Source organism: Drosophila elegans, unplaced genomic scaffold, assembly GCF_018152505.1.
Source record: "Drosophila elegans isolate 14027-0461.03 unplaced genomic scaffold, ASM1815250v1 contig_476, whole genome shotgun sequence".
NCBI lineage: Eukaryota > Metazoa > Arthropoda > Insecta > Diptera > Drosophilidae > Drosophila > Drosophila elegans.
The window spans coordinates 24,741,371-24,765,929 of NW_024545863.1; the positions used below are offsets into that span (position 1 = coordinate 24,741,371).

At 39.6% G+C, this 24,559-nt stretch overlaps 2 protein-coding genes across 2 annotated transcripts in view; one reads left to right on the forward strand and one right to left on the reverse strand.

Annotated features, from left to right (window-relative positions):
* LOC108136829 (E3 ubiquitin-protein ligase RNF113A) overlaps positions 1-14,255 on the forward strand; it is a 33,413-nt gene extending 19,158 nt beyond the window's left edge. The window contains exon 3 of the transcript XR_005977676.1: positions 13,723-14,255. The gene's annotated coding sequence lies outside the window, so the exon portion shown is untranslated. The remainder of the gene's footprint in view (positions 1-13,722) is intronic.
* On the reverse strand, positions 6,982-8,346 carry LOC108136828 (opsin Rh3). The gene has a single exon (XM_017258244.2). It carries the CDS (start codon positions 8,344-8,346, stop codon positions 7,195-7,197), a length of 1,152 nt encoding a protein of 383 aa, XP_017113733.1. The 3' UTR covers positions 6,982-7,194.
* Positions 14,256-24,559: the final 10,304 nt, after the last annotated feature.

Consider the following 24,559-nt stretch of genomic DNA (forward strand, 5'->3'; position numbering starts at 1 on the left):
ATTTGTCAAACAAAACAATTTGCATAAATTAGTAGCTTGTATTTCTGCTCTCTGCCACTCGAAAATTTATTTATAAAGCGAAAGTTTCCCCTGCGCCGGCTAAGGATCTGGCTGAAAGTTTGACATTTACATGACACGCGAAACGCTGAGGGGCAGATAACCCACGCGAAATATGTCAAGCAAGAGAAAATTTTACTTTGAGTCAATTAGGCGCATAAATTAGAAAAGTCTACCACAAGTTTAGCCCGCTTCGCTGCCATGGTTAATGCGATTAGGCGCAACTGCGAACAATGAACAATTTGCGTATAATTAATGCGAATAGTTGGCATTTTTATGATGCCTGGCAACGTCATTTCATGGCTTTAAAGACGTCTTTGGCCGTAAAGTGCTCCCCTGACTTACTTGGCAGCGGAAATGGATGTGTCTGTGTGTATCTTCTGGATTTGCTTGGCCGCCAGCCAAGTGCCTGCCTCAGACAGGCCAACACTTTTCTTCATTGTTTGGCCGGCAACAACAGCTCAAGTTAAGAAAAAAAAACAACAGGAAAAACCAGAATCAAAAACAAACTCTGAATAAGAACTTATCAAACAAATACTTTTTGACGCGCCTGGGCCGCAATGCAGCTTGTGTCATTTTCATTTCCATTTTATAACCAAAAATAAACTTGGTGGCAGAGGTTGGGCAATGAAGCTAAGAGGTCATTTCAAAAGTGGCCAATTTAGCGATTTTACTGTCATTTTTTTGGACCGAATAACTTATTTGATTAGTTTTTCTAAAAATTTAAAACCAACTTTTAATTTGGGCATTTTGTGTTTGGGATTAGGATTTTTTTTACTTTTGATTTCACTTAAGTGTTTTTTTAATTATTAAAAGTATAAACAAGCAACATGTTATGTAACGATTTCAGTAATGAGAAATGATAGGTGGAAAGGTAATTTATTCTTTCCTTTATTGATTTAGAAATAGTTGAGAACACCATTATGAGTTTTTAATGGATTTGAATGCCTGAAATTTCCTTTAATATCCTCGTTTAGGGCTCCAAGCGAGGTTGGTTCAGCGAGTCACTCAATTGTTGGGGACCATTTCCCCCAACAGCCCAAGTACTCCGAGTATGACTTGCAAATGCAGGCGCTAACCAGTGGAAAGATTTGCATATTCCCATTTCGAGTCCAGACCATTACCGGATCCCAGTCCTCCCTTCGCCGCCAGCCCGCTGCCCGCAGATGTGGTTCCAGCAATTTTAGAGCTCCACGTAGCAGGGCCTAAATGATGTCCTGTTGCGGAGTCGCTGTTGGCTGTTTGAGTCCGGCCATTGTCAGTCTGTGGCCACATTGCGTATACGCCCGCTAGTCCCTCGTTAATTGCAATGTTTGTCATTTGCTTGTCAATTTGCATTTAAATTACAAAATTTAAACGCTCATTTTTGTTGCCATCGCAGGAACTTTACGACTGCTTACGACTATGGATGAGAATGCGGATCCAGATGCGTATGCGGATGCGGATGCGGATGCGAAGGCGGAGGTGGAGGTGGAGGTGGAGGTGGAGGTGGAGGCTGTATCGCCAGCAAAAAGAGGTGGCAACGAGGCATTTGTCATGATGGCCCATGGAGAGACACTTAGACGTATGCCGCCGCCATTCCAGGACCACGCTTAACCCAATCTTTTGTTTATGTGGATTCTCAATGAGGCACGGCCATGGCCGCGCAACGTTTTCGGGCTAATTTTGTTGCAAATTGCTCGGCTGTAAAAAATGCGACGGGGGTGAGCTCAGCGAAATTGCCGTGTAGCCATGTCGACTGGCAGCTGACCTCGAACTTTGCTCTCTGACGCGCGGGATGTTTGCCATTTAATTAAAGCGACACCCAGCCAAGCCACCCATGCTGCTCGTCCTTAGTCCTGTGCGTGTTGACCTTATTATGTTGACTTTGTGTGCAGTGCATAAACTGTGATAAAAATCGCATATTCCACGCGGCATTGCCCGCTGTTTGGCGCACCAACCAACCAACCAACCAACCGCCCACCGCCCACAGCCCATTTTAGCATCCGCTAGATGAACGTGGCTTCCACTGGCTGCCACCCCGTTTTTTTAAATGTCTATAATTTATGTTGGCCGTTAAACTCGCTGGCTGACTTCAGCCTTCCTGGCCGTTGCTTAAGCTTTCGCCTCCTGCTTCTGCTCTGCCGCTGCTTACAACAATTTGATGGCATATAATTATTAGTTCGTATAATTTATGGCTTCATTTTGGCTCACAAAGTTGTGAGCTGCCTTGTGTCTTGTGCATTTCAAGTTTATTTTGCTAAAAATAGGAAGGGGCGTGGTGCTCCCGGCTGATTTATAACTAATTTAGCTGACATTTTTATGAGCCATCGAGAGTGCAGCTGCAAGTGATTTTAATCAGTTTGGGCAATATGCAAAAATATGAAAAGAAATTGCCTTTTGCCAGTCAACAGGAAATCGAATTTCTGATACCTTCATAACATAATCTTATAATACTTATTGTCATACTTTTTTTAAAATATTAGTTTAATTATTAAAATGGTTATAATAATTGCATAATATCTAAAGTGTAAATTCAAAAAAAACAAGAAAGAAAGCAAACTTCGGCAAGCCGAAGTTCATATACCCTTGCAGCTATTGCAAGAATTAAACATTTTTGAAAACATTAAAATTATAATTTACTTGCGTATAAGATTAAAAACATTGAAGCTATGATGATTTGCAGCTCAATTATTTGATAGTTATTTTATATTATTTTATTGTTCCTATGGGAACTATATGATATAGTCGTCCGACTTTGATGAAACTTAAACCGTTAATCGAAAATATTTAACCATTGCTTTATGTCGAAGGGCTAAACAAAAAAGTAAAAAACAGAAAAGTTATAATTATTTTTCATTTATTTTTCCGATTGTTCCTATGGGAGCTATATGCTATAGTCGTCCAATTTTCATGAAATTTTTACCATAATTCTGAAATATTTAACCATTGCTTTATGTCGAAGAACAAAACAAAAAATTAAAAAACAGCAAAGTTATAATTTTTTTTCAATTATTTTTCCGATTGTTCCTATGGGAGCTATATGCTATAGTCGTCCGATTTTGATGAAATTTAAACCATAATTCTGAAATATTTAACCATTGCTATATTTCGAAGAACTAAACAAAAAATTAAAAAACAGCAAAGTTATAATTTTTATACCCTTGCAGAGGGTATTATAATTTCAGTCAGAAGTTTGCAACGCAGTGAAGGAGACGTTTCCGACCCTATAAAGTATATATATTCTTGATCAGCATCACTAGTAGAGTCGATCTAGCCATGTCCGTCTGTCCGTCCGTCTGTCCGTCTGTCCGTCCGTCTGTCCGTCCGTTTATATGCAAACTAGTCTCTCAGTTTTAAAGCTATCTGCATGAAACTTTCCCAAAAGTTGTCTTTCTATTGCAGGTAGTATATAAGTCGGAACGAGCCGGATCGGACGACTATAGCATATAGCTCCCATAGGAACAATCGGAAAAATAAATGAAAAAAAATTATAACTTTGCTGTTTTTAAATTTTTTGTTTAGTTCTTCGACATTTAGTAATGGTTAAATATTTCCGATTTACGGTTTAAATTTCATCAAAATCGGACGACTATAGCATATAGCTCCCATAGGAACAATCGGAAAAATAAATGAAAAAAAATTATAACTTTTCTGTTTTTTATTTTTTTGTTTTGTTCTTCGACATTTAGTAATGGTTAAATATTTCCGATTTACGGTTTAAATTTCATCAAAATCGGTCGACTATAGCATATAGCTCCCATAGGAACAATCGGAAAAATAAATGAAAAAAAATTATAACTTTGTTGTTTTTTAATTTTTTGTTTAGTTCTTCGACATATAGTAATGGTTAAATATTTCAGAATTATGTTTTAAATTTCATCAAAATCGGACGACTATAGCATATAGCTCCCATAGGAACAATCGGAAAAATAAATGAAAAAATATTATAACTTTTCTGTTTTTTAATTTTTTGTTTAGTTCTTCGACATATAGCAATGTTTAATTATTTTAGAATTATGGTTTAAATTTTATCAAAATCGGACGTCTATAGCATATAGCTCCCATAGAAATAATAAAAATATATAAAATAACTATCTAATAATTGAGCTGCAAATCATCATAGTTTCAATGTTTTTCAGCATATACTCAAGTAAATCATAATTTAAATATTTTCAAAAGTATTTAATTCATGCAATAGCTGCAAGGGTATATGAACTTCGGCTTGCCGAAGTTTGCTTTCTTTCTTGTTTTTCATTTATTTTTCCGATTGTTCCTATGGGAGCTATATGCTATAGTCGTCCGATCCGGCTCGTTCCGACTTATATACTACCTGCAATAGAAAGACAACTTTTGGGAAAGTTTCATGCAGATAGCTTTAAAACTGAGAGACTAGTTTGCATATAAACGGACGGACAGACGGACAGACGGACAGACGGACGGACAGACGGACGGACAGACGGACAGACGGACATGGCTAGATCGACTCGCCTAGTGATGCTGATCAAGAATATATATACTTTATAGGGTCGGAGATGTCTCCTTCACTGCGTTGCAAACTTCTGACTGAAATTATAATACCCTCTGCAAGGGTATAAAAATGGAATGATGAATTTTGACTAAAAATAAGTAAACAGCATTAAAATTGCCTTAAAAGGTGCCAGCACCTATATGATATGAATATGAATTTAGAAACTGAGCCTACTTATGGCATTTAAAAAAGTTTGAATTGAAATAAAGTTAACAGAGTTAATGCCAAGTACCCAAATTTGTACTGTTTCAAGATGAGTGGCTTCACCATTAACCCTGCTGGTGACACATTCTTGAATGTAAACCACCTTCCCTGCTATTTCTGTTGCGGTTGCAATCTCCGGGGGCCTGAGGGCTTTTGAAAATAAGGATATGGACTTTGGGGGTCCTTGAGTGAGTGGTTTCGCGACCATGTGGAGCAATCAAACCCAAGAACGACGCTAACCACTAATTTTGGTGAATTGAGAGTGTGTTCCACGCTAGGTATGGACAGAAGTAAATTGTAGAGACGTTTTTTTTGTAAGGTTCTGAAACATGCGACGCTGAACATTGAACTGTCACTAAATGCGCCGTCCTGACTGCCCACATTTTGTTGTATTTTTGTATTCGGTGCGTTTTGCCTCCATTTTTTTGTTCGCTTTGCACGTTGAACTTTGAAGGCGTCGAAAAGGCCTAATTATCTTAATTAATGAGAGCCAAAGCGAATTTCGTGGAAGACAAATGTGCCAGGCTGTCGTGCGGTGGGTGGTTTCTGGCTTGGGATGGGTTATGGGTTCGTTTGGTGGGTAGAGCTGCCTGGCGGCATTCACTCAGCGGTGCAAGGACATTCTGTGGGTGCCATTTTAATTGTCTCTGCCCGCCAACCGCTGCGTCTGGCTTGCCTGTCTGTTTTTGTATATATCAGTGTGAGGGTGTGTGTGATTTTCATTAATTTTACTTCGTTTTTACCATTTGCAAGCGTCGGTGGCTGCGGCCGATTTTGGTTTATGGCCTTGCTACCCGCTCAGCGCTTTTCCGTCGCTTTCCCTGGCATTCCCTTCCCGGCCGTTTTTCCCCATCTCGTTTTCGCTGGCTGACTGTGTGCGGTTTTTGGGTTCGCCGCAAAACGACGCAGGAAAAAGGCTCTGGCAAATGCCCGCCAGGCAATAAGTGGAAAAGCGTGCTACGCTCCAAGGAGTAAGACAAAGAGGGCGATACAGGAAAAAAAGAAGAGATAGACATAGGGGAAGAGTGCGGAAGAAATGGTAGCTGGGAAAACAATAATAATGAGGCGCCATACAAACACACGGTGCAACACTTTGGCCAACAAATTGTTAAATGCCATTGGGGGTGGTGGGCGGTTGGTGGGTGGCTAGCGGTGGGCGTCAGCCAAAGTGGAGGCCATGTGGAAGCCATGCATGGGAGAAAGCCACCACACAAATCTAGGCATCCTTTGTGGCCATGGAGCTCCTGATTTACACCCAGTTACTCTGCTCAAAAATGCAAAAGGCAGCGTGATTAATGAGGCTGGATCGTAAGTGGACTCCATGTGGAAGTTGCCCGTTATTTTGTTTACTTTGATGGCCAGCAAATAAATGCAAATTCCCTCGGGTGGCACGTGCAGGTATTTAAGTGTGTGGATCCGAAGTTTGTTATTTATTAAAATTCGTGTAATATTCTGGCTGTATTCAATTCGCCATTCCCTCTTTATGTTTCATTTCCAAAGTGTTTCAGGCGTTTTCTGCGCAGGATCCTTCCAGCTGGAAGGCTGTCGCTCTCGGGACAAAGTAAGAGAGTGTAAAAGAGAAGGACAGAGAGAAAGAGAGAGCTTTCCCTCTGTGGATCGCATTGAATCTGGCACATTTTCGCCATTGTTCCTGGCCAACTTTGTTGTTGACCATCTCCGCTTCTGGGAAAACATAAAGACGGCTTCCTCGGTTCGTCTGAGTGACCTGCAATGGCCGCATCAAGTGCCCGATTGACAACTGAAAACGGGCCAGAGTTCAGAAATCGGGGCTGGGCTGGTTTTTATACATTTATACATTATCCACATGGGGGAGATATTATTATTCTCTTTAAAAACTTTAAAATGGGCAATGCAAAATTCACATTACAATATTCATTCGGTATTAAAAACTGTAGTGGTGTTATTGTGTGTATTTCATTAAACCCAACCCAAAAAAATTCTTAACAATTTTTTCTACATCCAGAGAAAGACATAGGAAAAGAACTACATATTTAATACTGGTGAGAAAAACAAAGATAATTAAATGAGGGCTAATTCAATTCGATTTAATTACTTAACTTTTATTCTATATATCAAGGGCAAATATTTGAGCGTGTTTAATTTTACTCTGCCGTTTTTCTCTGGCTCTATTTAATATGTCTATTCTTCCCCATTCCAATTAAAATATCATTTTGTTACGCATTTCTCTGTTGCTTGCAATAATTCGACTATATTTCATTGATAAACACAAAAGAGACTACAAAACATAATTGGAAAAACATGTTAATACATCTTGCACAGTGGCTTAAAATCAGTGAAACATTTATACATTTTTTCCGCAGCACTTTGTATTACAAGTTCGTTGGCCTCTCAGTTCATCATCATGGTCGGCGTTTTTCGGGTGGGTGGCATGGCACTTTGCATTAGGCGGCGGTGGTCTGCTGCGGGTCCTGGGTGGTGCTGGTGGATGCGACTGCCGACGATTCTGGCGCCTTCTCGTTGAGCGCCAGCCAGGGACATCGCTTCTGCAGCTCAATGCGGTATCTGGGATGACTGATGGCGTACACAAACGGATCGATGCAGGCCACCATTTTGCAGGCGCAGGCGGGGATCATTGTGGCACCGGGCGTCAAAAGGGCTTTGTCCCCAAAGGCGCCAATCAGAGACATTACCCCGTACGGCGTCCAGGAGCAGAAGAACAGGAAACAGATGGTGATGGCCGCCTTGGCTATCCGGATTTCCGCCGACTCCCTGCTCTTGTCCACATTCGAGCGCAGCGATTCCACGTTCATCTTCTTGGCCTGATCCCGCAATGCTTTCTCGTGGCTGAAGACATGGCCGACAATCTGGGAATAGTAATACAAGATCATCGTAGTGGGACACACAAAGCTGAAGAAAAAGATGACGGCCACAAATAGGCGGGTGTCGAAGTTGTCGGTTAGATAGTCGAAGGTGCAGGAGGTCAGATAGCCCTCGGGCACAAATCGACCCCAAGTTTCCGTGTAGCATGCTACCACGAAGGGGGTAGCATACATGTAGATGAATATTATCATGGCAATGGCCTTGCCGTGCGTCATTTTGCCCTCCATGGGACGAGTAATCACGTTGTAACGATCGTAGGCTATGAAGGCATTCGTGGCACTAGCTCCAATGCCCGTGTACGAGCCGATAACTCCAAAGATTTGACAGCCAAGATGACCTAGGGCGTATCCCTGGTTGAAACTATTGTAGATGAATATCGGAGTCTTCGTCATCATCATGAAGTCGCAGATGGCCAGATTGATGACCAGTATATTGGAGGGAGTGCGCAGCGATTTGGCTGCCGAAAATACCCAGATGACCAGTCCATTGCCCACCATCGACATCACTGTGAAGAAGATGTAGAGAGTTCCCAGCAGGTAGTTCATCGATTCGGGCGGCTCTGGATACGTGAGCCAGTGCTCGGGTATGTGGCGCAGCTCCTCCGGCGGCACATTCCAGCCCAGCAGACGCGTTTCGGCGGAGAGTCGCGCCTCCGGCCGCAGCACGGTGGACACGTTGCCAAACAAGCTCGATGACACGTTAGCGGACTCCATGCTCCGGTCTTCGGGCCAAGACGAAATCACAGCCAGCACGGCTGGTGGCTTTTATACGGCCCTACGGAATTGGATTAGCATTGCTGCAAGGGGATTAGCCGCTGTGGATTGGCCTAATCCGTTGCTGACATTTTCGCTGACACTGCATTAGCATTGATTCTCGATTGAGGGTGCAGTTCGACTGAAGGTCAGTGTTGTGAACAACTGATTTACTTAAGTTGTCTCTATTGGTTATACTACAATGCCTACATTTTTGCCTATACCTAAACACTAAAGATATTGTGAACTTTTTATTGATGTTTTTTTCGTTTTTATTGAACCTTCATAGGTACCATGTCCCAGATATCTTTTTTACATATAAATAATTTTGTTGATTAATTTAACAGTATATATTTTTATTGATATTACTTTTAAATAAAAGTACATTTTGGGTTAAACAACAGTTTAAAAGTATGCATTTTGAATCTGTGGCTCCAAGCTTTTTTATACTATTTTTCTACAAGTAGTGTTTTTAAGACCGTTCTCTTGGCACCTAGATAAAAAAAACTTTTCAAGCTATTCAAATTATCAAATATATTTTTGAAAATAAGTTTAGTTTTGAAAAAGTTTAAATAATGCAGAGGTAAGGCCATTTTGTTTGTTGCCAAAAGCATTATAAATATTTAATGGAAAAAGGTTCGTTTTTTTTTTAACCACTTCAACAAGTATTAAACTTTTTCTTTTCTTTAAACTTGAACTAGAAGACTTTTCCATATGGATCGGCGTTGAATCCCATGAGCAAGTGCAGCTCAGTCGAGCATAAAAATAATTTCGTTGCCGCCGAGGTACATTTTCTAAATTGCTTGCCCCAAAAGTATACTTGAACAAGTTTTGTGCTTTCCTATCTGATCTGCACACATATAGGTTTGAATATTCCCTATCTGAAAGTGGGGTGGCGTTGGGTATCGGGTGCCATAATCATGGTGAAGCAATTGGGCTCGGGCCACGCCCACTTATTAACTCATAAAACAAAAAGTGTAGCATACTTTGGCGCGCGTCCCAAGACGACAAACTCACACATTGCCACAGCGATGTGTGTAATTATATGTGAGCGAGCAGCAACAATTTGGGTCATAAATCATATGGAAAAAGTACACAAAGGCATGCAAATATTCCCCAATTCCCCGCCAAGCCAAAAGCCACACATACATATATGGCTTTGTGGCTATTTTTTGGTGTTTGTGTGTGTGTGTGCGTGTGTGTGTGGCATAGAAAGGCGGAAGGGGGAGGGGATCATACGTGTGCATATGCTAAAAGTATGTACAAAGATTGATTTCCCTTTGTTTGCCTTTTAGTGTGTGAATGTGTTCTTCGCTTTTTCACCTCAATTCCGGAGGCCTACGCGATGCCATGCCATGGCATAGTCCCCTCTACCTCGAGCCCCCATTTTACCACCCCTCCAAACTCCAGCTCCAACTCCAGCCCCATCCCCAGATCCCCCATCGCGGGCACCCCCCACTGGGCTACGTACATCAACTACACACATCGGCACGGGTGGCAATATTATATGCTGAATGAGTTGCCTGTTGAAATAATATGTTATATTCACTTGATTTCGATTTTTGCCTTACCTAGATTGGGGTATAATCATTTTGGTTGCCAATTCAGAAGGAAAGTACCTATATATTGTATATTCCTTATCCAATTTCTCTTTGGTTTCCAAGCAATCAGAACAAACTAAATAAAAATAATGATAGGTAAGTGTGTGCTACTTGATAAACTCTTTGTTGATGGCTTGTAAATTTACGTATCGTATTTAAACAGAACATAAAGCAGTGTTTGTATAAAAATCCTGTTAGCATTTATATTAAAAGTTCATTATCATTCATTTTTTAATAGTTTTCCCATAGTTTTGTAGAACCATCGATCAAATCATTTATAAAGCTTGAATTTCGACCATCTAGGGTATGCTTCAGCCTTTGAATTGAACTTTGTGTTCTGTTGCTTGCCTTTTTTCTTTTTTGGTGGCAAGGTGAATGACTCTGTGGGGAATTCGTTTGCCAGTGCTGAGTGGGGGGTACGATTCTAGTGTGATTTCCATGTAATTAAGGACAGCTGTCGGCGGGCCACAATTCCCTAGTGTCGTTGGAGCAGCCAACGGAGACGGCGACACAACCAGAATCGAGCTCGCACTGTGGAGCATTAATGGAACATATGTTTCTAGAAAGGTGGAGCTGTTACTTCCTCTTTGTCGATTGTTGCCGGCACTGATTAAATGATTTCATTAAGTGATTGCTGCCAAAGCTGAGCACGTCAATTAATGACAAGCGGAAGTAGATGATGGTGTTGAAAAATAAATGTAATTGCAAAGCGAAACGAAGAAAGAACAGCTTGAAGAGCTTTAATTTCTCTATTGTATTCTCTCTGATAATAAACTACTTGTTTTTCAGCAACGATTCTGGAAATCACCCTAAAGGGACGGAAAGATAAGCTTTTTAGAAATAAATGTACTTCTTAAATAAATAAGAAATTTATATATTTTAAATATCCTTTGTCTTGTTCTGTGGTACACTTTAGGTAGAATAAATTAATTTCTGCATATCAGATTTACAAAGAAATCAGTTGTTGGCTTAAACTGCTGCCAGTCATAAATCCCTAGCTCCCAAATGTGAACAAGATTTGTGGAATTTTTAGCATTTATGGTTGGCAATCCATTAATTGGTTTGAGAAATGCAACGACAAGAAAATGTACATGGACATGGCCAGCGGGCAGCAGCTGCTGCGGATTCACAAACCAATTTGCAGTTTGTAATGAAAAATTTCGGCAAATCTAAGGGAATATTTATGTGAATTACCTCCTGCAAGTCCCATACTTGCCTTTTGCATAGACAATCCTGCATATTACTCATACGTGGCGTTGTACAAAATCGAGTGTATTCGAGGGCATTTACTTGTGTTTGCGGCTGTCTGCTGTCCGTACTAAATGTGGGCCATATGTGGCTCCAGGACCTCGCCAGGACCCCATTCCTTCGGCTATGGCACGGTAATTGATTACCAAATTCAGCGCTGCATTTTGCCATGGCTCTGGGCCATAAAAGGTTGAGCTGAGGGATGAGGATGAAGGGGTGCGATGCCGCATGGCAGCATTGGCCACATAGTCCCCTTTTCTGCCCGGCAGCTTCTTCTGGGTGCCGCTCCTCGATTACTTTTACACATTCTCATTTTTTTTCTCCTCGTTGGCATAAAAACTTTGCTCTCTTTCTATTTTTTTGGCATGCTAAAAATGGGCTCATGGGAGGCGTGGCCTCATGTGTGTGTGGCTGCTGGAGTAGCGAACATATTTTTAATGTGCAAAAATCTGTGAAATTTGTGCTATGTCGCTTTGATTGCAGTTTGGTGAACATATTTTAATGTGCGTGTGTGTTGCAGCAAAGCGAAAGATGTGAATTCACTTTGCGTAAGCTTATGCTCGCCAAATCGAAAAAACTTTTCAAAACAGTTAGCAAAACTATTAAACAACTAGCCGGATTCAATTTGTGATATTTTGAATGCAAATACCATGCTTTCACTTATCGAAACTAAAACTAAAACTAAAACCAGAAGGAAAACAAGTGAAAACCATGCGAATTTCAGCAATAAACCAAGCTAAGCTATTAAAATTGAGTAAACAGTTTATCTTCATGCCTTGCATAACTTTAATAAACTACGTGGGTATAGAAGCTATATAAAATTCTGCTTATTTTCCATGTCAAAATCAAGGACATGCTAACGCAGTTTACGGTTAATTATTTGATTGCCCCAAGGCTTTGATATAATTACTGTTTTTTCAGAATTTAATATAGCCGCAATGTCAATACGATTATTTAAATATCTTGACGCGTTCAATCAATAATTATGCCGGCCATTGGTTGGTATACATTTCTGACCCTCACCCCAAATTCCCAATAATAACTTTTCCGGTTGGATCTTGATGGTGAGTCCATGTAACAATGCCTCCGTTCACCGCTGACTATTACAAAATTAAAGCCATTAAGGCATCTTTTATTCAGCAAGAGCGAAACAAAAAAAGTGCATGGAAACCAGTTATTGTTATCAATTCTAATTAATTAAAATGAAATTTGGTTGCGGCACCAAATTGAACATTTTTGCAATCAATTGAAATTCAATTAAAATACGTTGCCAGCTGGCTAAAGCTTTTGTAGAAAGCCAACAAATATAAATGCGTAAGGGTTAAGGGTTAAGTGAGTGATGGGGGTGAATCGAATATATATATACAGTATTTGTGCTTTTAGAAGCCATTAGGCAGAACACCAACAGTTATACGACGCAAAACGAAATCCATTTAGTTCAATTAAACTTATTCAGCAATTAAAAATAAAAGCTAAGCAACGTCAATAGCAACAAAGAGGGCAACATAAAAAACGAATTTCGAATTGATTACCTAAAGCGGAAACGGAAATGCGCCTTTTAGGCGAGCCCCCAGCCAAAACTTTCCCCTTGCGGTCCTTCGTCGTTCCTAAGCATAATAAACTTGGTTATGCCGCAAATTATTCAGGCGAGACGCTTGACTGAATCAGTTTTCCAACCGAGCACTTGAGTTGCTCCGAGGCAGCGCCAACTCGTGACCTTGAGCACAACTGTACTCGGCCACAAGGACACGTCCCGCACTCGGCCATGTGGCCATCGACTGCATGATTGTGTTCATCAATTAGTTATAAATCACACGCCTTTGGTCATGGCTTTCGACTCGGACAAGTGGTCCCATCAAAGGCGGTGGGCTCGCTAAAATTGAAATTCTACCACAGTTGATTTCGAAGGTACAGTGTGTAGCGAAAGTATAAGTCAAGCGCATACTATTCATAAATAAAACAACTTGAAAGTGTAGTAAAAATGAAATGATGACTTCTTTAAAGGTATAATAAAGGATTTAAAGGATTAATAATATCTGGTATATATTATACTTTTTAAAATTTAATGCAATTTATTGAACCAATCAAATTTTACTTACATTTTAATAATATTCAATAGTACTTAATTGTAGTCTAAGTTCCAAACTCAAAAAATGTATTCCCCATAAGATAGGGTTAACTTTCGTTTTTTTATGTCACGCACTGTACACCATAGAGTTCAGATGGGCTGTAACAAATTGCAATGTTTACAGGCAATTGTGTGCGGGCTCATGCTGCGTATGCGTCATTTGGTGAGATAACCCCCGCTTATCCGTTAACGAATTGGGAGATTTATGATGATCCGCGAAGTAAAAAATTAATAGTTTTCCTTCTTGTCTGTTAGCATGAGTCAATACAAGATTAATTTCAATTTTTTCCGCTCGCATATCTCTGCACGTTTGTGTTTACACAAAGTAACTTTAATATGTTTTTGCTATCTTCATTGCAGCTTGTTTATCGGCCCTTTGCCAACTCATCAAATGACCATTGTGACCGGCTTGTTTGTGCCCGTGTCTACGTGGTCAGTGGAATAATCACGGCACAAGTATTTGTATAACTCATTTAAGTGCTGGCCCAGATGCAGATGACCATGGTTAGGCTGCTGCTGTTTCACTGCTCGACCCGACTGCCAGTTTGTTTTGTGTGCACTTTTGTTATGTAATTACCGTTGTGGACGAGCCCTGGATTCGGACTGTGATTCGGATCCTGATGCGAGCCGGGCGGTCTTGTACGGCCAACTGTTACAACTGTTTATGCTGGCGCTAAACAAACAGCCCAAATACCCGCCCACACACATGGCCAAGGACACAAGGCAACAATGTGACAGCATCACTGAAAAGATTGTTTAAATTTTCGAGGTTCCAACATGACACTTAAATATTCTGTTGCTTGGAACTATTATTTAACAATCCTTTTTTTTAACGATTTTTGATTAGTTGTTTTAATTGAGTAACACTTTCTTAGTTGTATTGTTTAGAACAATTACGTTTTTTAAACATATATATATATAAATATCATGCAAGCGATAACTGCTATTAACACTTAGGCCCTTCGAAGTCCAAATGCAGCCTCTCAAAATAATTTAATTTGGAATATGAAGTTGACATTGCTAAGTTGTTCTCTGTGTACGACCAGTTACCCGTTGTCTGTCGTTGTCCTGGTTGGATTTCCTTTAATTTGCGCCTGCTACACATGCCACAATGTCAACAGGCAAGTGCACAAATGCATTTCAGAGAAGGAGCTCTCTACGCCGGTCTTGCTGTCACTTCCTGCGGGACTGTTTTCAGTTTGTTACGGATTGTGTTGGCCTTGTGCTGATTTCCATGGATAAGTCGGGAAAAGTGCGAAAAGCCAGCCTATCTTGATAGAGCTGGCACAGCTAAGAAGTTGATTCCTCCGATTTGCATAATAGTCCACTTAGAAAACCATTTTCCCACAAAACTAATCGCACTTCCAATTACTAGTACGAATCAACTGCATACTCAGGGCAACGAGAACTATTTAGAACATGTTTTGGCTTGGTTACTGTCGCAATTTATAGTTTGAACTTGGCCAGGACGACTCGCAAAAACGAGAGTCGGAGCTGAGTTGCCGGCTGCCACATAATGTTGTCGTTAATTTTTACGATATTTGCCAAGTTTAATGCATTTTGCCGATGTTTGCGCAAGTTTAATGATGGCATCCTCCACTTTCTGCATATTTCTTCGTTATCCTCCCGGGAAGGACCGCAAATGTAAAGTTGTTGACGGCGCAAAAAGGCTAAAGGAGGGGCCGGCGAATGGCAAAAGCTTATCATGAAATGTTTCTAAAGCACTTTGCAGCGCACCGAGGGAAACGTGGGGCTGCCTAGACAACGCTAAGGTTAATGGCATAAAGTTTATCTGCAATTACGATATGGGTTGGCAATCAGCCACGCCCCCTGTCTGCAAACCGCCCACGAGTAAATATTTATTGCTCTATTTTAAAATGCACTTTAATGCATTGACGACGAAGCTCGAGGACAACGATAATGGCATCGAATGGAGACATTCGCTTTATGTGCAGTTAACTCCCACCATCAAGATGAAGATATATTCATGGGCAGATAGCCCATAATCCCGAATATCAAATATGAATTTTTTTCCCAGCCCATAATTCAATTTGATACTTCTCAGCAAAAGAAGAGCGACAAAGATGTCATAGCAAACAGTCGGCCCGCAAAGCAAATAGAAAATGAAATGATGATATTTGTCCCAGTGTGAAATCCAATTAATCAAAAATGTGAATTAGATGGGCTGAAAAGGGAGCGGGCCATAGAGACTTCGTGCACAGCAGACGACATCATATTGCATCAGAGAACGTAGACAAACGATAATTTATCATTTTCAGGACCAGGAAATACAATTGCCGGGTGGCCAAGCTTCGGCCTCGGGTTTCGGGATTTTGAAATTGGAAGCGCAAATGAAAATGTGCAAAAAGGCTTTGCCAGCAGGTGTAGGAAGTGTAGGACATGTCCACAGCCTGGGCAAAGCCCAAAATTCTCGTTACATGCAAAGTGGCTCAGCCTCGGGGCTTGTCACTTGAGCCGAGGCTGACACAAACATGTCTGCAAAGGATAGTTGACTAAGGAAAGCGGACACTCTTTTGAGGGAACGGTGGAGGAGGGAGGAGGGGGGGGCGAACTGCTGGTCCTCCGCTGGTGTTTATCATGCAAACGATTATAAAATCATCATTTATCACATTATGTCACTCTCCCTCTCGCTGGCAACAGTCCGAGTAGACATTCTAGGCTCTGACCCAGACTGAACTCGGCCTGAACCCAGAGTGTTTAAGAAATAATGACGTCTTTTGATATATGACAGGATACCGCAAGCATATGCCTTGACATTTTCATAAGAAAGAAATAAAGGTTAAGATATATATAATTCAATTTGAGAGCCTAACTGTCGAGTTTTTACAAGATCTTGTCTTAGCTTCAGGACGGGAATACGAAATTCCTAATGTGCACTCGCCCGGCACTGTTACATATAAGAAACTTTCACGAAAGAACAACTCTTGCATGACATGGGAATATATTTCCCATCACATACAGCTCTCGGCGGACGAGTGGTCCTTGAACTCGTATTCCTATTCGTATTCACCGCGAAACAATGGCGAAGCGAAACTATTGCACATTGTTGGAGCAGAGGAGGAAATGCAAACGTCGCACTTAAAACTCTCGAATATCCTTGGGGAACCCTTCAATGGCATTAAGTAAAAGTAATTTTCTAACTGCACCACTTTTTCCTCTCCCTCACCCCTTTTTTTCCCATTTTCTGTCTATTTTTCACTCTGCTTTTCCTTGGCCAAATGTAACTTTCACTTTTGGGTTCGTGTGACATTAAATTTAACGTGAATTGCTTCATCTTCTACGAGTATTTTTTTGCACCTTGGGCCGGCTGCGCGTTTGTCTGTGGTTTCTCAGCTGGAAAACTGAAAATGTTGCCCGCTGGCGGATGGGTAAGTTTTCTGAAAGGGAAAACCGAATTACGTGGGTCGCTTCAATGCCAGTGTTGGTTAGTGCAATAAAAGAGTGAAAAACTGGTTGACTTTTTTGGAGCATAATAATAAAGGAAAAGGAGAAAAAACGGTGATAACTTAAAATTTACTTCGCAAAAGTTTAATAATCTAGAAAAGGGTAATTAATCGCTTCAATAACAGTGTAGGAAAAGGCATACATATTCCTTAACCAAGGTATTGTAAAGTGCTTTTTACAGTATGCCATTTAAGCTTAATAATAATAGACCAATAGGGAAAGAGCTAAATTTAATATATTTTTAAAATTCATATTTCTGAGGATTCGTTTAAGCTTAAGTTCTCTGAAACGACAAATTATTATCCAAGAATGTGTAACGTGACTCTTTACTTAAAAAATGTCGCATAACTATTTGTTTTAAAGCTTTAAATAAAGACCGATACTCGTGAGATAAGAAATCGGTGGTGCACGGGGTGGGAGCGGAACAGTTGAGTAAGCCTGTCAACATGTCAGTCGTGTCCAAAAGCAATTTGTCAAGCAGTTGTGATTGGCAGCTAAAGCGAGGCAGTGAGCCACAAACACAACAAAGAGCTGGCTACACAGACAGATACTCACACACCGACATCTAGGAAGCAAAGCCGGAAATTTGCAGCATAAACAAAATAGTGGCACATGAGTCGAAATGGCCAGCGAGCTTGTCAGGAGTTAAGACAACCAGCTCGGGAAATTTAAGGGGAAACTTCTACGTCTGCCCCTGATATCTAAATTCGATTGATTTTGCTCCTAATGCAAAAGTTAGCGCAATCGAAGCGTACACAAATTATATTCAATAATGCACAAATAGATTCCAGACAATTGTTATTTCTTTGCCGTTTCTTCCCAGCCAGTAAATTCAAGTAAATATAAATGCCATTTTGAATCTCTATCCTGTGTAATTATCTAAATTGATTAAGTTCATGGTAAAATTTGTAAAGTACATTTGTTGATTTAATAAAATACACTTGATTTTGGAAATGTACCTTTGGCAAAGTCTTTTAAATATATATTTGCTGTTCAGAATACTCTTACAATAACTAAAACAATAGATAACAGTTTTAATTGTGTATCGTATTGAAAATAAAATACAAAAACAGAATTTTACATTCGATATAAATTTAGTAATACCGTTATTACCTACAAAGCATTATTAATTATTTTAAAAAGTAATACTCGACCGAATATTTCGGTTTTACTGTTCTGTTATACTTTGCGTACTGTGGCGTATTTGTTAATAAAAACTTATTAATGTAATGTAATTTAATTAAATATTTCTTCCAGAATCCGTAAATATGTTTCAAGGAGACACATTCTTTCAAGGTATAGAAACTGGAATATATTGATAATTTTCAAAGCAATCTGTTTTTATGGCTGGCGATAAAAATGTGAACCCACAATTTTTTTGGTTTTCATCCTGTAATATCACTTCATTTTTCGACAGTCTCAATGAACATCCGGCAACGGACCGGCACCAAAGAAAAGAATGGAGCTCTTGAGGTGCGAAGTTTATCCATAAAAATGTATGGGTTCAACCGAAAGTATCGAAAAGATAATTAGAAAGTGTGGGCCATTATACTGAAACAGATATGGCCAGCTTGGCCACAGAGGAAATTGAAAATCTTTAGAGTGGAACACATTTCAAAAATTAATTTAAACTTTTCCCACATTTACTCATTAGCAGCAAGTTTTGGTCATATATATTTTAGAAGAGCGCCAACTTGCAGCTCAACAAGTTTGCCTGAGCGAGATGGAAGGCAACTAATTTGCCTGTGATTTGTGTGGGAGGCAGCTACTTGCACACTTTCCCCAAGATTTATTCGAGTTGGCCAAAGTAACATAATTTGCAAATAACGGGAACGCGAACCCAAAACGCCATGGCGGCCGCCATTGTGCAATTGCAAAGTGGCAAAAGGGCAAAATTGCAAAATGGCGGCCAAGTTGAGCTCGAAAAAGTTGCAAATGCAAAAGAGAAATGATTTAAAAACTTGCCTAGGTACGAGTGTTAGGCCTCAAGTCAACAATGACCCCGCCATCCACTCTTGGCGGAAGTTTTCCGTAAATAACTTTTTTCTTTTGCCACTTGGTGCGGGCCAGCAACAATGGCGCTCAGTTGCATTAGTTGCATAAACCAAGACCAGGCTTAGTCTTCACAAAAGTGTTGGCCAAAACCTTCTATTTACCCTCTATTTCTCACCAGCTTTTTCCCCGCTTTTTCGGCTGCAAGGAGACCATAAATCATGCACGCGTTGCCTTTGGTGCTGGTCTGGACTTTTGTGAGATGGAGTATATTTTAAGCCGATTTTCGCTACATGGCCGAAATCCCTTCTCGTATGTGTGTGTCATCAACGGCATTGCGGTCATAAAGTTCACAATAACAAAGCAAACAAATAAACAGATATCGTGATCCTGTTGTCAAAGTTTATGGGGTCAAAGTTTATAGTAAAGGAAGGCTGAAAGATATTGAATAGTTCGGTTTTCAATAAAACATTGGCAGCGGTCGTGATGAACACAGAATGAAATATAAGTCAATAGCTGAGTACAAGTTAAATGTAAAGAACATTTTTACAGCCCTGTTAAGATACCATTTTTATAATAGTCTACAAACTAAAATGGCTGGTAAAGCTAAGTAATTCGAACCAATTCAGCGGTAAATTATGTTCTCTAGGCTTTTAAAATATAGATCCCAAATTCTTTACGAATGTTTAAAGTCAACTAAATATCACACATACGCCGCGTGACCATATAACTTTGCCATTTCTTCGTCCGACAAACAAGTCTCAGACAGAGTTGAAATTGCAATGGAATCGCTATTTCATACATACAATTCCTTATCTTTCGAATAAATTATAAAGAGCAGGAGGAGAACAAAAATTTTAATAGAGCACTTAATGCATGAAATGTGAGCATTAAAACCCAAAAACCACAACGTTTCTCAAAAAAGTCCATAAAGCAAAACAAAACCGCTGTCAAGTTGCGTGCATCGTGGCTTAATTGGAGGACGCAAAGTACGTCGGTTGCAGACTAAGACCCGGGCACAGCTCCAATTTAATTGCGTTCCAAATAGTGTAAATTGAATTTTTAACACCAAGTCACTGCTCTGTTCGGGCAGACATGCATAGTTACACGCATGTGAACACGGCTAGAGCAGGAGAGTGGGTTTCCCGGACTTCGGACTCCGAAACACCAAACTCCCAAATTCCAACTCCGGAGTTTTGCCGAAGTCGGGGCTAAGCGGAAATTAACTTGTTTCACACGCAGCCAGTCAAAAAGCCACAGGAGCGACGTCGTCAGCAGCAGATTCAGATTCTGAATCAGAGCCACAGCCATTTCCATGGCCATTGACTCAACCCGGGGACAGAGTCTGGCCGGGATTCCGTTCTCCAACTTGTTATGTGGCGTGTCGTCCGCCATGTTTTATGCCCGCTAGCCGGCAAACAATTCAATATCTTGGGCCCCAGCACGTTTCGGGCCAGCATGTGACGGTCATGTCCGAGTACGGATTAAAATTGAAAAGAAATATTTGATTCGTGAAGTGCAGAAAGACTTAAAAAATTCGAATAACATGGGAGGAGTTACAGAAACATATATAGTTTGAAACTTTAAGACACCTTTAATAATAATTTTAAAGTGATTTTAGTGCACCTTCCAAATTTCATTTTCATTTTTATACCCTTGCAGAGGGTATTATAATTTCAGTCAGAAGTTTGCAACGCAGTGAAGGAGACTTCTCCGACCCTATAAAGTATATATATTCTTGATCAGCATCACTAGTAGAGTCGATCTAGCCATGTCCGTCTGTCCGTCCGTCTGTCCGTCTGTCAGTCTGTCCGTCTGTCCGTCTGTCCGTCCGTTTATATGCAAACTAGTCTCTCAGTTTTAAAGCTATCTGCATGAAACTTTCCCAAAAGTTGTCTTTCTATTGCAGGTAGTATATAAGTCGGAACGAGCCGGATCGGACGACTATAGCATATAGCTCCCATAGGAACAATCGGAAAAATAAATGAACAAAAATTATAACTTTGCTGTTTTTTAATTTTTTGTTTAGCCCTTCTAAATTTAGTAATGGTAAAATATTTCCGATTTACGGTTTAAATTATATCAAAATCGGACGACTATAGCATATAGCTCCCATAGGAACAATCGGAAAAATAAATGAAAAAAATTATAACTTTTTGTTTTTTAATTTTTTGTTCAGTTCTTCGACATATAGCAATGGTTAAATATTTCAGAATTATGGTTTAGATTTTATCAAAATCGGACGTCTATATCATATAGCTCCCATAGAAATAATAAAAATATATAAAATAGCTATCAAATAATTAAGCTGCAAATCGTCATAGCTTCAATGTTTTTAAACATATACGCAGTAAATCATAATTTTAATGTTTTCAAAAATGTTAAATTCTTGTAATAGCTGCAAGGGTATATGAACTTCGGCTTGCCGAAGTTTGCTTTCTTTCTTGTTTTGTTCTAATCTTTTTTATATTTTATCTAATTATAAATTATAATTTTCATCAAGAGTTAATACAATATAGCTATACTAAAACTACTTCTAGAAAGCCTTAAATATATACCCTCTTGAGAAATAGTTAAACTCTCTGAAAGGGTGTTAGAAAATGAAACCGTTGAAAAAAGGGTTCGTAGTGACCTCGCTTGACTGCCCCATTTCCCAACCAGCTCCGCTCGCTTTGCGCAGACAAATGGGCTTTTAAATTGCTGCGTGTAGCCAGTTGTCTGTCTTAAATGTCTTGACTGTTTGGCTTTTCCTGCGTACCACTCAATCCTATTCTGTGGAATCAACGCATTTACATGATGATTTGATATATGAATCGCTTCCACACAATCAATCAGGGTATTCATTGCCAAAGAGCCAAATCCCAAGCTCTGGAACTGCTTTAGAACGATGGAACTGTAATTGTCTTTGACAATTTAACAGACAACGTGGGGTGTCAAAGCACTTACAAACTAAAGAAAGCTTTTGGTATAAAGGTAAGTATGGATTGATTTATCTGTAATTCAATGGATGATGTGGAAATAGAAGTGAATGTTAAATGAAGACAGGATAGAAACGTTTAGTTTTTATTATTTATGTAAACATATTAATATTTGCTCGTCCGAAGCTCAGAGAACACCCAAAAAAAATAGTATAAATCTTAAAAATTGTTCACATTTTTATAAATAAAAAGAATTATGTAAAAGTTCAATATTTGTATTCTTATAAAAAATGGTAACAAATTTATAAAGAGTGTTAGAAATTCTGTATTCTATATAACCAAAGACTTATTATAGACTTATGTGGTCTATTAAAATTTCGAAATTAAACATATCCATTAAAATCTTTTGTTACAAATTGTATACCAAATCCTTTTACTTGTAAATCCCGCAATAATTGCTGCCTGTTTGGCGGCTCATCAAAATTATAACCCACAAACCGATTTTCGGCATACTCGAATGGCGTCGTATAAATGCAGTAAACACATAATTATTCCAATTATATCGCAAATCAGAGCACGGACAGCGGAGATTGTTACACACACATCATGTGGATGTGGATGTGGGCAAAATTGCCGTCATCAAATTGGTTGTCAACGGAACCGCAAAATGTTGCACGATTCGCTGGCGGATCGGATAGGAAGGAAACCTAATGCCCGAACTGTTTCCGTTGGAGCGGCCCAAGGCACAATTCGCATTTCACAATCCGTCCGAAGACACGCAGCTCGCTTGATTAATTGCGCCCGGTAATGCGAGGCGGAGCGGTATGAGGAGGGGAGATGTCCTGGGACACCAGATCCCCATGGCCCGGCCGAATAACTAATTCCGGTTGAATGAATTTGCCACTGGCTGGACTGAAAATCAATTGATCTGCTAGCCATTTTTATTTCATTTTCCTGTGGGGGGGGGTAATTTAATTTGAGGACCTTGTCCAAGCAAACGTGAAATGCCTGGGGCATTGGGCGTGTCCTTGGGGTGTGAGTGCCAACAAGTTAAGGCGTATTAATCGCTTTTCGGGGATCCAAGGACATACTCATACTCGAAATTAAAGCAACCGAAAAGAACAAAACTGAATGCTCTGAAAAATGCCGGAAACCGAAGGCAATTTTCCTGTGTGTGGGCCTTCATGCCCTCATCCTCCTTCAGACTTTTCACATATATTCGTTCGCAGCAAGACTTTTATTGCATTTGCTGTTGTTGTTAATGGTCATTTATATGGCATTGTTATATCCAACAATTGCTTCATGCTCAGCGGTTGTAGAAATAAAATAAAAGGCTTTCCACCCACAGGAGCCAAAGGAAGAAAAAAACAATAAAACATATAATTGGGAATGGGGTCGATTAGCCAACCTGCTATTAAAAAGGATTTTGTTCGAATATCAACTCCCAAACACAAGAAAGCAGAATGATTTTTATTTAAAGCTTCACAAAGTCTTTGTAAGTGCAAAATATTCCATGAAAATGTGGCCTTTTTGAGCTGTTGATGTTTATAGCTTTATTGAGGGTATTTGAATTTCTTTGAAGCTTAAAGTTTAAATCAACCAGAATATATAACGAAATTAAATTTTTAAAACCCTTTTTTTCAACAACTTTTGAACGGCTTTAAGTATAACTACAATACAAAGCAAAGCCTTTTGAAATACCGCTTGCTAATTAGGAAATACACAGAAATAGTACAGACCTCATTGTTACTTTCAGTTCTAACCTGTGTTTTCATGCATGTTTATATCTCTATACGAGAGCTCACCATTTCGGATTATGCTTTTGTTATGAGGAATTTTATGCCTTTTGTCTACTTCATTAATGCTTTTACAGCTCTATTTCCATTTTGAAACAAAAGCCCGTTGATGCTTCGGTAACAGAAAATGGGAAACCGAAATTTCAAAATCAAACATGTTTTCTGTATTGCTAGAAGCATGAATTCCTCATAGTTATGTCGATTTAAATTTCGTGGGATTTCGCAAAGGCGTCCCTTTAAAAACGCTACCAATAGTGTTTAACATGGTAGATAAATTTATCAATAAGTGCTGTGACAAGAGTTCAAAAATAATGAATGATATTTCAGACAGTCATGAATCATGGAATAATGAAATAAAAATGTACATAACGACGTTAAACCTATTCTGCGCCAACCAGAGCCGACCACCATCCAGCATTATGCAGACATCGCATTTTATGCCCATATGCAAATGTATTTATGCATTTTTAATATTGTTTTTGCAAATAAACTTTTTCATTGCTCTGAGAGCAAATTTGTCTACCCAATTGATCAAAAAGAAAAAATGGGAAAAATTGGGGGACAAAACTTTTCTTTTATTTGCTCTGTAACGCATTTTCCGGTTGAACAAGGCAATCAATAGAAATGCATGACCACGAGAAATTATTATAAAGAAAAACAGCGGAATTATGGCTGCAGGGAAGGGAAATGGAGGGCAGGCTGCTGAAAAGCATATTACAAAAGCCAAAAAGTATCCGTTCTTTTTGGCAGACATATTAAAAACGCTTTTGGAAATTTCCACTTGACCAAGCCAATTAAAATCATAAATTTTCAGCGCCCGTGGTGAAATTTCATTCAAATATAACAAGTCCTTTTGTACTCTGCCTCTCTCTTTTTTACGATATTGCAATATATGCAGATAAATTCCGGGCAGCAGCTAGTGGGCGGTTGAGCAGCAGCCATGGATATATTTGTGTTTAATATTTTTCCGTTCTGTTGGGCTACAGAGAGCCTGGGGATATACAAAAGGCATTTAAAAATTTCACA

Coding starts and splice junctions, on each gene's coding strand:
- LOC108136828 (XM_017258244.2), bottom strand. CDS start 8,346: ATGGAGTCCGCTAACGTGTCATCGAGCTTGTTTGGCAACGTGTCCACC.